The 15265-nt window shown below is 44.1% G+C and overlaps 1 protein-coding gene across 3 annotated transcripts in view; it reads left to right on the top strand.

Annotated features, from left to right (window-relative positions):
- Positions 1-8066, top strand: part of capt (adenylyl cyclase-associated protein 1) — a 43455-nt gene extending 35389 nt beyond the window's left edge. For all 3 annotated transcript variants that reach the window (XM_065450354.1, XM_065450355.1, XM_065450353.1), the window contains exons 9-12: positions 635-810; positions 2832-2955; positions 5717-5943; positions 7495-8066. In XM_065450354.1, coding sequence (XP_065306426.1) covers positions 635-810; positions 2832-2955; positions 5717-5943; positions 7495-7575 — 608 coding nt within the window. In that variant the 3' untranslated portion in view covers positions 7576-8066. The remainder of the gene's footprint in view (positions 1-634; positions 811-2831; positions 2956-5716; positions 5944-7494) is intronic.
- The last annotated feature ends 7199 nt before the right edge of the window (positions 8067-15265 follow it).

A 15265-nucleotide genomic window follows, 5' to 3' on the forward strand; every position in this document is an offset into this window, starting at 1 on the left:
GTAACAGTCAAATCAGACACACAGGTACCTTTGTTATATCCAATATTCATTATAAGGCCAGGGGCTAGCAAGAGATAGAGGATGAAGTTGTGTGGTCACTGCTAATGGCTTATGGTGCCATGTTTGTTGTTCACCTGAATCTTCTGCATTGTTTGTGCCACCTGCGTTTGTGAACATTGGTGCCTGTTTCTGCTTCACAATAGCATATCCATTACATGCTGATATCAGCAACGAAATTTCCATATTTACTTCATTATATTCAATAATTATATTTGCTTTGTACATAGCACGTGAACACTGTGTTCCAGGCTGGGACTACTGTTTTCTGATTGCGAATGTTGCCATTACGTGTAAGTGGATGACTTTCTAAATGCTGCGAGAGGCTAGCAGGGTCCATTGTTGAGAACATAGGCAAGCGCACTTCACTGTTGCGTTCCTCAGTGCTTACGTATGTGTGCATACCGGAAATGAATACCCTTGCACAGCTTAGTCCCCTAGAAGCTTGAAGCCTAGCTGGGCTAAGCTAATGTTGTAAGGGCTGTTTCTTCAGTGAATGTTCTCATGGAACTCTTGCTGCACTGTCTTGTCTTGCTGTAGCATGAAGTGCATCACGTGCATGTTGTGGTTATTGCAGGTTTGAAGAAAGTGAGCAGCGATCAGATGACTCACAAGAACCCCGCGTTGCGGTCACAGGCACCCGTGGCCCCCAAGTCTGCGCCGGGACAACCACCCTCGCGATTTGGCTCTAAGCCTTCCCAGGAGATCACTAAGCCTCCCAAGCTGGAGCTGGAAGGAAAGAAGTGGTGTGTGGTGAGTACTAACGCTGTTTCACTTAAAAGTGCCCTGGAGGGAAATTTTTCAATTCCCAGCAAAACTCCCCATGCAACAGCCTGACAGCTCTAACCATTAGGCCACAATTGCACGCATTCTTCTCTTGTGCCAGCGTCGCTTAACTCTTTGAAATGAGTGGCACCTGCATCACGTCGCATAATGCGCAGGAGCATGTGCGCACGAGGCCATGTTAATCAGGCCACATAAGTAAAGTCATTCTTGCCACTGTCTCTTGTGTGCGTCACATCTCATAGTGAAAAATTGCTTATCAACACGAGAGCATGCGAGTTATTCCCATTCTTGCATAGTGGCAGCCAGTGCTTTGAGAAGCTGTGTTTGACTGCACTGCCTTCAGGATTGGCCTGTATATTCCCCAGTCTTTTTGTCTTGGCAGCTGGCGCTACATAGACACTGGGACGTTCTACTACCTTTAGGCATGGACCAAGTTGTAATAGAACAGGTTGTAATGTTCCTTCACCGAAGTGCAAGAAAAATGAGTTGTCACACAATCACTGTTGTCTTGCTGCTGTCTTCACACACACACACACACACACACACACACACACACACACACACACACACACACACACACACACGCACGCACGCGCGCGCGCACACACGCACGCACGCGCGCGCGCACACACGCGCGCGCACACACGCGCGCGCACGCGCGCACACACACACACGCGCACACACGCGCGCGCGCACACACACACACACACACACACACACACACACACACACACACACACACACACACACACACACACACACACACGCGCGCGCGCGCGCACACACACACACACACGCGCGCGCGCACACGCACACGCGCGCGCGCACACGCACACACACTTGCATCGCGCACACGCACACGCGCGCGCGCACACGCACACACACTTGCATCGCGCACACGCACACACACTTGCATCGCGCACACGCACACACACACACACACACTTGCATCGCGCACACAATTGCTCACCTTTGATCGACACGTTGGTCCATCGGGCAGCACTTTGCAAAACCCCAAACGGTCCTGGATAGCTATTGCTGCCTGCAAAATGCTTCACGTAACATTGATTCCCACGGCAAGCACAACCTGCATAATTTGTGCAATTTGGACATACGTGAAGCTCAAGCATGCAAGGGCTGTAGCTAGACGAATAGATGAAGACAGTCAGCACTTTGTCCCACCTGTTTAACTTGTTCACGAATATCTATATGCTGCATTTTGCCAATTAGCCAAATGAAATGCATTGTCAAAAATGTTTTTATGGGTGGTGGGATCGTTGCTTGTTGAAAGGATGTACAGCAGGGCACAGGAAGGAATCTAGTGCATTCATGCAGTTCAGTGAAATGGCATTGTGTTTACATTGCTTCTCTGACAATGGCGCTGGTGTAACAGTTAGGCTCATAGCACGTGGACAAAGGCAAACCTAGATATCAAGAATGCTGTTTCTTTTGGCCGATTGTTTCTGGCCATTTTTAACTTCAAGAAACAGTTCTGGGAAGAAGCAGCAGAATATAGATATAAAAGTAGCTGTTTATGAGGGAAGTTTCAATGCCACTCTCCTTGTCCAAAAGCCCTATGTTTCTCCGGTTCCTAAAGCAAGGTGTGACATAGTACCACCTATGGTCTCTGTGTTTACTTGTTTACTAAACTTGTCCTGTGTTTGGAGCAGGAAAACATCAAGGTAGGTGAAAATTCTTGGTTTGTGAAGATGTCGGAGACAGGCTGTGTCTTTTCTGTTGTTAAAGGCACCTTTAACAGGCACCTTTTCTGTTGTTAAAGAGCAAGAGAACAATCGGACAAGTGAGTAAAGAATTGCAGGCTTAATTTAAATGCTGATGTTGCCACATTGATGGGCAGATTGTTCACACTTGCGGAAACATTGTGATGTTTGCTTGCTTTTCAAAAATTTTTAATCCCTGTTAATTGGGAGTATTTTTCACCTCTGTTAAGTGCCTGACACATATCTGCTTGTTTCTGCTGTTTGCAGGAGTACCAAGTGAACAACCAGAACATTGTGTTGGACCAGACCCTGATGAACCAGTCGGTGTGCATATACAAGTGTGTCAACTCTGTCATCCAGGTCAAGGGCAAGGTCAACTCTATTGTCATTGGTGAGACCACATTTGACGTTTGCAGAGGTGTATGCGTATGCAGTTCATTTGACCTCGACCGAAAGTTCCAGCCCTCAGCCATACGTTTCTGTTGGGAAAAACACTTGTTGTTCTTATCCTGAAGTTTGCCTTTGTCATATAATTAAAACTTGACTGGTCAGCACGCTGATGCCTTACCCCCGTGACGACCTCAATGGTTACCCTCATCATAACACCAATGGCTACAGGGTCTAACTTTGAGGAGACTGTGAATGCGGTTAATCTACCTCCCACTGAAAATGCCGATTCAGGCCTAGCTTCAGCAAAGTTCAAAGTGAGAACGGCAGCTCGCAATGAGTGATTACTACAATTATCCGATCTTAATGTGTGCCGCAAATTGCCTGCACATTGCAATCTAATACGAAGCGAGAATCACATTCGTGGCATTAGCAACAGCCTACAGTCACGTAGCGTCGCCACCATTGTCATCACAAGATTGCCTCACCACACGTAAATTTATTTATAATGCCTATCATTATCAATCACAAACAGCTTTTTATTGCTACGTATAAACCACAACATGTCCTTTGTACAGTTCAGAGTTTTATATTCTGCATTTCCCGAACGACTTCACAACCTATGTGAATGGGATAGTGGCCTATGCCTAGACTAACCACATTTCCAGTTACTACTGTAACGTACGCAAGTCTCTGGACAGCTTAGCCACTTAGCTTAGCCAATTACACAGCTTAGCTTAGCCACTTTGTCTTTGATTACGAAAGCTAAGTGGCTAAGCTGTCCAGAGACTTGCGTTCGTCACAGTAGGAACCGGAAATGTGGTTAGTCTAGGCATAGGCCACTATCCCATTCACATAGGTTGTGAAGTCGTTCAGGAAATGCAGAATATAAAACTCAGTGAACTGTACAAAGGACATGTTGTGGTTTATATGGAGCAATAAAAAGCTGTTTGGTGTTGATAACGATAGGCATTATAAATAGATTTACATTTGGTGAGGCAAACTTTACAGGTATTATCCGATTTGTGACTTCCAGAATTGGAGGCATGCTATGTTTCCTTGTTTTGTTTTGAATTGGGTGTTATAATTTGAGTGCACATTGTTTTGTACTATTAACCTGTAAAAATTGGTTGCACATTTGAATCAGTGCTGGGTTAATCTGGTAAACACACCGCTGAATGAGCAGCGATTTGTTCTGAAATTCTTTTTGCTTCTTTTAATTCTGCCTGCCAGATAATTAAATCAATTCTGTTGATCCTGCCAAGCTTGAATTAATGGAAGTCAGCTGTATTAATTTGCAGTATCCGAGTTTGTAAGCACATTCACACAGCTCTTACTTTCTACACTGTTAGAGCAGTGTCTGAACAGTCTCTCTTGCAAGAACTTTTCTTTTTCAGTTATGGTTATTGTGTCACCATCCAATGTAGCAGTGATTTAGAAGCACAACATTGCTGCTGCATTATAGGTGTTGGTGTACCAAAATGGTCAGAAGGCAAGAAAGTTGGCGACGCTTTGCTTCCTTTGACTCTTTTGAAGTTTTGGAGGATCACTAAGCTTGTAGCAGGTGTTGGAAGAGTGGTGTTTCATACTTAAATTGGGCTGTGTTTTGTAATATCGGTTAAATATAATGGTTGATGTGGCGCTTCATAAATTCTGTACCATCTTTTTAAAGCTCTTGCCGTCAGATGGTTGGAGGCTGTGTGTGCGCAGGCATGGGTGGCAAGGAGTGACCTTGCGGTATATATAAGCTACTGTTTACGTGTAACAAATTCAGTTGGTAGTCAGCGCATGTCCTGTATCAAAGTTGTGCTGTAAAAATGAAAGAAAAGAAAGCAGACCATGAAGACACCATGTGAACTATGAAGGTTTGAGGTGGGCAGCATACGTTAGCATTGTGCCAGTACCTCGACGTTGGTTCCCCGTTGGTTCACGTTGGTTTCCCGAAATCCCAAGGCAGAAATTTGTAAATGGCTCTTGCGTTCGTTCATTCAATGACAGTGCAATATTGTAACTTCTGTGTGTGCTTTCTCCTCTTCTTTTTCACAATAATCTATTTTATTGACATCTTGCTCACTTTACACTGTACCTGGAGATTTAGGTGAGCGAGGGGTGCACCTAAGCATGTTCAACTGAAATTTTGAGCACGTGGCTTTTAGTGCATCTGCTCTCTGGCTCGACTCCAGCAGTGCTGAAGAACCAGTCTTACTGTGTTTTTACTGAACCTCTGCAGAGGCATTTAAAATGGCATTCACTTTGCAGAGCGTGTGAATTTGTCAACCATAAAGGAATGCTGTGTGTCGCAAAGTGAACCCCCTAAATAGCACACACATTTCTACAGAACGTGAATAATATAAAGAATGTATCAGCTGCGGTGTACTCAGTGGCTGGATCCACAAGGTTGCAGGTTCAATTCCCGCCCATCGTGGCTGAATTTCGGAGAGGGCTGAATGCGAAAGCTCTCACGTACTGTGCTTTGGGGTGCACAGTAAAGAAACACATGTGGGCAAATGATTTCGAAGCCCTCCACTACAACTTCCCTCATAACCCACTGCAGTTTCGGGACGCGCCCGCAATTTAATCTGATAATCAATATGCTTACAGTACTCCTGGAAAACGTGTTGCACAAAGTGCTGCTATGGCATTGCACAAATACAGCATTACATGGTTTAATAATATGCATAATGTTCAAACACATTGGCTCAACACAAATTCACCACTTAGGGGTATGGATCCTCAGTGTTTTCTTTTTTTTAATTGGATTTCAGACTCGTGCAAGAAGACTGCTGTGGTGTTTGAGGACATTGTGTCGGTGGTGGAGTTCATCAACTGCCAGAGCGTTAAGGCGCAGTCGATGGGCCGGGTGCCCACCATCGCGGTGGACAAGACGGACGGCGCGCACATCTACCTGTCGGACAAGTCTCTGGACGTCGAGGTGGTGACCTCCAAGTCATCGGAAGTGAATGTGTCTGTGCCCACACCCAGTGGAGACTACGTGAGTTTCTGCCTTAAGTTTGTGGCATGCCTGGCTGCAGCGGATGGCCAGAGTAGTATCACTTGCATGTTGGCACAGAAGTGCGCTGCAGCTGCCTCTTGCTTGAACATACTGAAAATTCCCATGATGATTTAAGCTCTAATAATTTGCAGCTCTGGTTAAACTAAAAAAATCACAAGGGTTTTGGTTGGCTTTCAGTCATTAGACTTTCCAAAGAAAAGTGACAGATTCTGAACCTGAAAAAAAAAAAGTGCATTGCCAGAAAATTCTAAAGGTGTCGGGCATGGAGAATTTTATCCCAGTATATTTTAGAATCCATCACAACTTGCTGGATGACAAATCCATCCTCCAAAGATAGTTACAGCGCCGTGTAGATTTTTACTGTGTGGTTTTATCAGGTGTCTGTAGAAGAAGCATGAAGATGTGTGCTATATGTGTGTACAGGTGCTGTGAAAATTGCTTGAAGTACCCCTAACAACTGTAACGGCAAAAAAATCACTACTATAGCTAGCAGAGCTGCAGCACAATCTTGCATTGCTTGCAATTTCGTGCTATTTCTCGTACAGTAGAACCTCGATGACGCATCCTTGTTTGTTGCATTTTCCTAGCTCTTATTATGCTCTAAAGCACGAGTCCTATTAAGTTTTCATACGATCGGGTGTATTGGCTTCTTGTTGGCTGTTTCTTTTCCCGGTTCTTACTTCCAAAAGTGACTGGCGCGACACTGATGCGGCATCATCCACTGGCGATGCTATCTTGCCTCTGAGAATGGCCCTCTTTGTTTGGAGCTTCAGACGGATTGCGATCATGTTCAGATCATTTCCGTTCACTATCTTAACTGGGCTCGTGAAGTCAAAAGTGAAGAGGAGGCGCGTTAAGGCTCGAGGGGTCGCCCCACACCCATTTCCACCGATGCTGTCTCGTGATCTTAATACTTTCGCATGCAAGGCTGCACAAGAACTGAAACAAGGGCTGCAAGTGCTCAAAAAGAGGCTGCTCAAGTGCAGGACGGAAATTATACACGCCTTATTTAGTGTGACACACGGCTATGACTGCTCCAGAAAAAAGAAAATCTGCCAGGCAGTGATAATGAGCTTTATTGAGCTGGTCTCTAGTTATCAACTTCAAATAAGACCTTGTACCAGTGTAGCTTTTTTCTCTCATCAATAGTGGTGCCAGAACTATTATCAGATGTTAGGTTTTCCTAGAACATTCGTGCTTTCCCCATGGTCCCACAAAAGACGTATCATTTGTTCTACTGTATGTACTTGCATATAAGTTGTGCGTGCTTGGCACTGTATTATGTGCAACGAAGTTTTGTCATTCATAAAGAAGGGGATGACTTGTCATTTTTTCTTTGTTAGGTCCGGCGACAGACAAGAAATACTTTTAATTCACTATGGAACTTATCTCATAAGGTTTCTGTAGCATGAAATACCTAATCTCCCTCAACCAAGTGTGCATTGAGCCATATTTTTTATAATGTATCCTAATCGGATCTGACTGTGAGGCTGCACTGGCATGTTTACATCATTGCTATACTTAATGCAGATGGAGATACCAGTTCCAGAGCAGTACAAGTCCATCTGGAATGGAAAGACCTTGACGACAAGCGTCATCGAGAAGGCGTAAGACTGCTCCAGAGGAGGCGTCACACGTCTTCCAACACCTCTTCGCTGTGGCAGATCAGGAGCAAGCACCCCCTAATCAGTGCTGACGACGAAAACAAGAGTTCCAAAAACTTTTCTTCCTTTTCTGCCACGGTACGCGACAGTGTCTGCTGTCTGGGCCAGACAGCGCGCAGCATTACGAGCAAAGTTGCAGCGGCCCAAGTTTTTTCCCCCCCTATTTATGCGCGCGCAAAGCTGACCTCGTCAACTGACGGCCAGGTTGATCAGACTTCTGTCCTCCTCCGACATTTTGCACTTTTACACTCGCCTCTCTCTCCTCTACTTTTTTTTTAACTAGTCAGAAATGGGGAAATGATAAAAAAACAACATTCTAATTGTAATGTGTGGAGCGATGTGATTCTGAAATGCTTTTTTTTTTTCTTGTGGAACGTGCCTGTGGAGCTTGTCTGAGGATTGCAACCGATTGCTCAATAAAGACGTCTGGGGCGGGCATCCAGTCTAGCGTGTGTTTTGTACGATGTCAAAAAGATCATGCAGGCACTCTGCAGTAATATCCGAAATGTAGCTGACTTAGCTGGCAGAATTTTCAGTAACTTAATTGGCTACGAGGCAGACTGGAAGACACACGTACGCCTTCCATAATACTACTTGGCCAAACCTGATGCCATGTGACCAATGGATACTGAAGCCAAGAAAAGTAAAGAAAAAAGCTTTAAAGAATTGGGCCGTATAATTGTTTGTAGATTAGGATTAGAGATGAACTTTATATTCTGTACATTGGAAAAGGGAAATAAAACCAAGGAAAAGCCACCCTGGTGGGCGTTGAACCCACAACCTACACATGCGTTAGGTGTACGTACTACAAAATGAGCTACGATGATGGCTGTCCTTCTGTTCACTTTCCTCCGCTTATGTACGTACAATCTGGCCCTGGGACTCCTAGCCCCTGGAGGCTGTGGCGGCGAATGTGGAACATCCATTTGGGCACAGGCATCGCATAATATGTGATCTTTCACAGAGCAACTGGCTAATAAACCCCTGTATCTTACCTCAAAGCATCAAGTTTGCTGTGGGACCATCGCTATGTAACGAAGGAAACTCCTCCAAGTCTTTGTGAAGGTGGTACCCCCTGGTGGTGAGAACGTAATGAGTATGTAATGGGTGAACAAGGAGGAATTGAGGAGCTCGATTTCGGGTTTACTGATCTCCTTCTTCAAGGCACAATTTTGAATTCCAGCGAAGTGTTTTCTTTTTTTTTTCAGTTGAGAACAATAGAATACATAGATGAACACGTACACTGATCAGTTCTTATGGGCTTTGTCAGTGGTGCATGTCCATTGTTGAGAAAAATCCTCATTGGCTCAAGCATTTTCACTTCAGTTCCAAATAGCTTCACCTGCTCAAGCTGAAGAGAGAGAAGGATAAATGAGGAGGCACGAAGGTTAACCAGGGCTCCAGGACTGAGCCTGGTTGGCTACCCTGCACTGGGGAAAAGGGAGGGAAAGAGAATGAGAGAAACTCCAATATTGGTGCCGCCAACGTAAAGTTCTCTGCTCTGTATCTCGGATGCTCGCTCAGTCTGGTAGCCTTCAGGAATTGGCAGCAGCGCTTATGTGGCTTTTTGCAGCTGGATGTACCGAGACCATGGTCTAAAGATCTTGTCCAACAAGGTCTTCCATCTAGCTGGTTTAGAGCGGTGCAGAGGTCAAACCTTTCATTTTCAAGGGACTGAAGTAGCACAGATGTTCTACAGTTTCTTCGCCACTACAGGCATTGCGTTTGGCATTATCGGTCATTCCAATCGCCAATCACAGCGCCTAGAGTAACGGGCAGCTGAGTGAAAGTGACATACTGAACACCCGGAACAGTATAGCAATTGCCTGGAGGCAGAGATGCTCTGAACAACAAGAATGGCATGTATGACTCGTATTCCTTTTTCACACAATACCTCTCTGGCTATGATTCAGCATATACACCTAACTGCTGCACAAAGTCGGGTATACAGTACTTGCCATTACCGTTGTTTGTGTGGTCTAAATCTGTACCCAGCCTGGCCCGTGGCTCTGGCCCCCAGTCTTTTCAGAGGCCAAAGAAATCAAAGTGAGGCTTGCTGTGAATGCTGAGGATGTATACAGAATAGTAGAAGCAAAGAATGCCAGAAGAGCCAAGCAGGCCGCGTTAAACAAGGGTTTTGGTATGCTACTAAAGTTGCAAAATTAAGCAGAAATGCTGCGCAGTTCATATGGTTTCCCTAAGTAAGGCCACTCCCAATGCTTCTACTGCTAATCAAAGGTACTTCTATGGACATTGTAAAATCTCACCACATTGCTGAATTTTGTAATGGTGGCGTTTTGGTCCAATTCAAGAGGACGTATACTAAACAGCCCTCTGGACCTATCAGATTGACAAAATGGCAAAATCAACAATACAGCGAAATTTGTCAATGTCCAGAATACTACCCCAAAACAGCACTGGCTGTCCTAATTGTGTGGTATTAGAGGAAGCTTTAGCCTGAGAGTTCCTATATGCATACATGGGAAATGACAAATGTTTTTCTTGGCAACCACTGCACGGAATTTGACGAGATCTGCTACATTTGAAAGAAAAAGTTAGGATCTAGTGGTTGTAGAAAGTGGATTTTTGATTTAGGCCATCTATTTCTTGAAGAAAATTGAGCCACAAATTTTTAGAGAACTGAACTCAAATTTACAACTCTCTAACTCGGCAATAGTGTATTTGGTTTTCACTCTACCCATCGCTGATTCCACGTCTTCATAGAAGCTTTCGACTTCCTGGTCATCATGACTGGCTGTAGGAGCGTAGACCTGTACAATCTTCATTTTGTACCTCTTATTAAGTTTCACAACAAGACCTGCCACCCTCTTGTTAATGCTATAGAGTTCCTGTATGTTACCAGCTATATTCTTATTAATCAGGAATCCGGCTCCTAGTTCTCTTCTCTCCGCTAAACCCCGGTAGCACAGGACGTGCCCACCTTTTAGCACTGCATATGCTTCTTTTGGCCTCCTAACTTCACTAAGCCCTATTATATCCCATTTACTGCCCTCTAATTCCTCCAATAGCACTGCTAGACTCGCCTCATGCCGATCATGCCAAGGTTAGCGCAGAGCATGAAGTCTATTTCATTTCTAGCCTCGCCGTTCGGGCTCCTCCACGTCCACTTTCGGCTATCCCGCTTGCGGAAAAAGGTATTCATTATCCTCATATTATTCTGTTCCGCAAACTCTACTAATAACTCTCCCCTGCTATTCCTAGTGCCTATGCCATATTCCCCCACTGTTCAGCCTGCTTCTTGCCTAGCTTGCTAGGTGCGCTGCAGTGACCACAGGATGGTAAGAACTCGAATTAGCCTAGACCTGAGGAGGGAATGGAAGAAACTGGTACATAAGAAGCTGATTAATGAGTTAGCGGTAAGAGGGAAAATAGAGGAATTCCAGATCAAGCTACAGAACAGGTATTCGGCTTTAACTCGGGAAGAGGACCTTAGTGTTGAAGCAATGAACGACAATCTTGTGGCCATCATTAAGGAGCGTGCAATGGAAGTCAGTGGTAACTCCGTTAGGCAGGATACCAGCAAACTATCGCAGGAGACAAAAGATCTGATCAAGAAACGCCAATGTATGAAAGCCTCTAACCCTATAGCTAGAATAGAACTGGCAGAACTTTCGAAGTTAATCAACAAGCGTAAGACAGCTGACATAAGGAAGTATAATATGAATAGAATTGAACATGCTCTCAGGAACGGAGGAAGCCTAAAAACAGTGAAGAAGAAACTAGGAATTGGCAAGAATCAGATGTATGCGTTAAGAGACAAAGCCGGCAATATCATTACTAATATAGATGAGATAGTTCAAGTGGCTGAGGAGTTCTATAGAGATTTATACAGTACCAGTGGCACTCACGACGATAATGGAAGAGAAAATAGTCTAGAGGAATTCGAAATCCCAAAGGTAACGCCGGGAGAAGTAAAGAAAGCCTTGGGAGATATGCAAAGGGTGAAGGCAGCTGGGGAGGATCAGGTAACAGCAGATTTGTTGAAGAATGGTGGGCAGATTGTTCTAGAGAAACTGGCCACCCTGTATACGCGATGCCTCATGACGTCGAGCGTACCGGAATCTTGGAAAAACGCTAACATAATCCTAATCCATAAGAAAGGGGACGCCAAAGACTTGAAAAATTATAGACCAATCAGCTTACTGTCCGTTGCCTACAAACTATTTACTAAGGTAATTGCAAATAGAAGCAGGAACACCTTAGACTTCTTTCAAGCAAAGGACCAGGCAGGATTCCGTGAAGGCTATTCAACAATAGATCATATTCACACTATCAATCAGGTAATAGAGAAATGTGCGGAATATAACCAACCCCTATATATAGCTTTCATTGATTACGAGAAAGCGTTTGATTCTGTCGAAACCTCAGCAGTCATGGAGGCATTACGGAATCAGGGTGTTGACGAGCCGTATGTAAAAATACTGAAAGATATCTATAGCGCCTCCACAGCCACCGTAGTCCTCCGTAAAGCAAAGCAACAAAATCCCAATAAAGAAAGGCGTCAGGCAGGGAGATACGATTTCTCCAATGCTATTCACAGCGTGTTTACAGGAGGTATTCAGAGACCTGGATTGGGAAGAATTGGGGATAAAAGTTCATGGAGAATACCTTAGTAACTTGCGATTCGCTGATGATATCGCCTTGCTTAGTAACTCAGGGGACCAACTGCAATGCATGCTCACTGACCTGGAGAGGCAAAGCAGAAGGGTGGGTCTAAAAATTAATCTGCAGAAAACTTAAGTAATGTTTAACAGTCGTGGAAGAGAGCAGCAATTTACAATAGGCAGCGAGGCACTGGAAGTCGTAAGGGAATACATCTACTTAGGGCAGGTAGTGATGGCGGATCCGGATCATGAGACGGAAATAATCAGAAGAATAAGAATGGGCTGGGGTGCGTTTGGCAGGCATTCTCAGATCATGAACAGCAGGTTGCCATTATCCCTCAAGAGAAAAGTATATAATAGCTGTGTCTTACCAGTACTCACCTACGGTGCAGAAACCTGGAGGCTTACGAAAAGGGTTCTACTCAAATTGAGGACGACGCAACAAGCTATGGAAAGAAGAATGATAGGTGGAACGTTAAGGGATAAGAAAAGAGCAGATTGGTTGAGGGAACAAACGCAAGTTAATGACATCTTAGTTGAAATCAAGAAAAAAAAATGGGCATGGGCAGGACATGTAATGAGGAGGGAAGATAACCGATGGTCATTAAGGGTTACGGACTGGATTCCAAGGGAAGGGAAGCGTAGCAGGGGGCGGCACAAAGTTACGTGGGTGGATGAGATTAAGAAGTTTGCAGGGACGGCATGGCCACAATTAGTACATGACCGGGGTTGTTGGAGAAGTATGGGAGAGGCCTTTGCCCTGCAGTGGGTGTAACCAGGCTGATGATGATGATGATGAACTCGGCAATTCGAAATAATATTGCAATTCTGTAACTTGCACCTAATCGTACGTCTAAAGCAGATAGAAGTGACTGATCGTAGATGGCTCTCAAGTACACCATTTATGTGTGAACAGGGCTTTAGCATGACCCTCGTTAACTTTGTAAAGGATTCACGTAAGATATAAATTCATGTATCAAATTTGTCCTCTTTGGATGTTCTAAGGGATGCAGTTCATAGAACTGTGACATTTCTTTTCAATGCAGAGTTATGGATTTGCAAACTTTATTCTATTTCTTTCATAATTATTTTTGGCAATTTTCTTTAAAAAGTTCAGGCCCCACATCAAAATTCCACTTCCAACAGTCACTAGAATTTAACTATATCTTTCCAATGCAACCGATTCCATTAAAATTGGTCCAGGGGTTATCTCGGAAAGCATTTCTGCGTTTTGCAAAGGCTGCAAGCTAAAGCTTCCTATTAATCAAAAGTGAGAAGACGCGGTCGAGCCCGCTGACGTCCTGGGTGCCAGTTGTCACTTTTGTCAAGCTTTATTGAGTGAGAAGAAATAGGGAAATCCGAAGGGCGGCATAGTTTGTTAGTCACAACCATACAACTGACAATGGAGGACAATTGAGGAGGACAATTGAGTACAATGGAGGACAATTGAAATGTACAAATGTACTACTAGGGCAACGGAAAGATGACTTGTTGCAGGCGGGGATTGAACCCACATCCTTGGATTACTTCCATCCACTTACATATTTGTATGTGTGCACACAATCCGACTCTCGCAGTGGATGATCCTTTTAACCACATCTGTTGGGTGGTATGTGAAATTAGCAGCAGGCATATGGCAGGTAAACACCAGTATGCTACTTCATGGCATCAAGACTGCCAAATTCAAGACCCTTGCTATGCAATGAGCCGAAAGAAATAAGAGGAACCAAAGGCTCGATTGCTTTTATTCCTTTCATTCACAGGTATTTTAGTCCCTGAAGACAACCTGAAGTTGACCAGTTTGTATTTTTCCCGATGGCAAGTATGGTTAGCAAGGCACTTTCATTTGTAGTACAGTAGACCTCCGTTAATTCGACTTTGGTTAGTTTGGTTAGTTAGATCCCGAGTAAAGGTCCCGGTTGACACCCATACATTTCTATGGGCCAAAACTTTAGTTACTTCAATAATAAATTGGCAATCCCTGGATAATCGGAACTTGACTGACTGGCATGAACACGCCTGATCCCAATGGTGACCCTAATGGCCACAGTGCTCGTCTTGGGAGGTCTTATAGGGGACAGTGAATATGTCAATCTCCTGCTAAAAAAACACAAATTTTTGGCCTGCCCTAGGAAAAATTTCAATTGGAAACGCTAGCCAACAGTGAAATGTAATAACTTTACTTGATTCTAACCCATGCTTTCTTTTCCCTAGAAAATTGTTAAAAAAATTGCCTGCTCAGTGCAGTTGCGTACGAAACCAAAACTGTATACAGGGCATTCACAATAGCCTGCCGTCGGGGCCAGCTTAGCGAGCATCATCGCCTTTGACATTGCAAAATGGCAACAGAAAAAGTTTTCACGTACTATGACTATGACATGCCGCTTTCAATGTTTGATTACGAAAACTCATTTAAATTCATTTTACATGCTAAGCTAGCAGCAACAAGTCAAGTCGCGCGTTTCTGGTGTTCTGAAGAACTGGATACATAACAGAACGAACTAGCAAAGTGGTCAGTGTAGGCATGGGCCGCTCATCAGTTTGCGGCTCTGCAGAGGCATTCGATAAATGCGGAATATCAAATGCGCAGCAGACCGTGTAGAGGACAACTTGTGGTTCACAGATGGTCGTCAAGTACTGTCAAGAGCGACGGCAATGGACATTAAGTGTAAGTAAATTTCCTTCAGTGAAAATAAAGATGTATGTTCATTCACCCATTGCCCGCACTGGAGGTATGCTACATATTGTTAAAATCTGGTGCGCATTAAATTTATACTTTATTTAAGAGCTTTAATGTAATTTCTAAATTAGTTTTCTACTTTTAGTCCGTAGATTTGCATATGCATTAGATACTAGGGCTTGTTAGGATTGGGCAAACACTGGTAAATGAAACAACAGTCTGCTTTAGTAATTTTTCGGTCTCTTGTTGTAATCGATTCACCGGATAATTAGACAAATTCTGTCAGTCTCTTTGGGATCAAATTACAGGTAGCCGACTGTACTTTGATTTGT

The sequence above is a fragment of the Dermacentor albipictus genome, chromosome 3 (assembly GCF_038994185.2).
Source record: "Dermacentor albipictus isolate Rhodes 1998 colony chromosome 3, USDA_Dalb.pri_finalv2, whole genome shotgun sequence".
Taxonomy (NCBI): Eukaryota; Metazoa; Arthropoda; class Arachnida; order Ixodida; family Ixodidae; genus Dermacentor; species Dermacentor albipictus.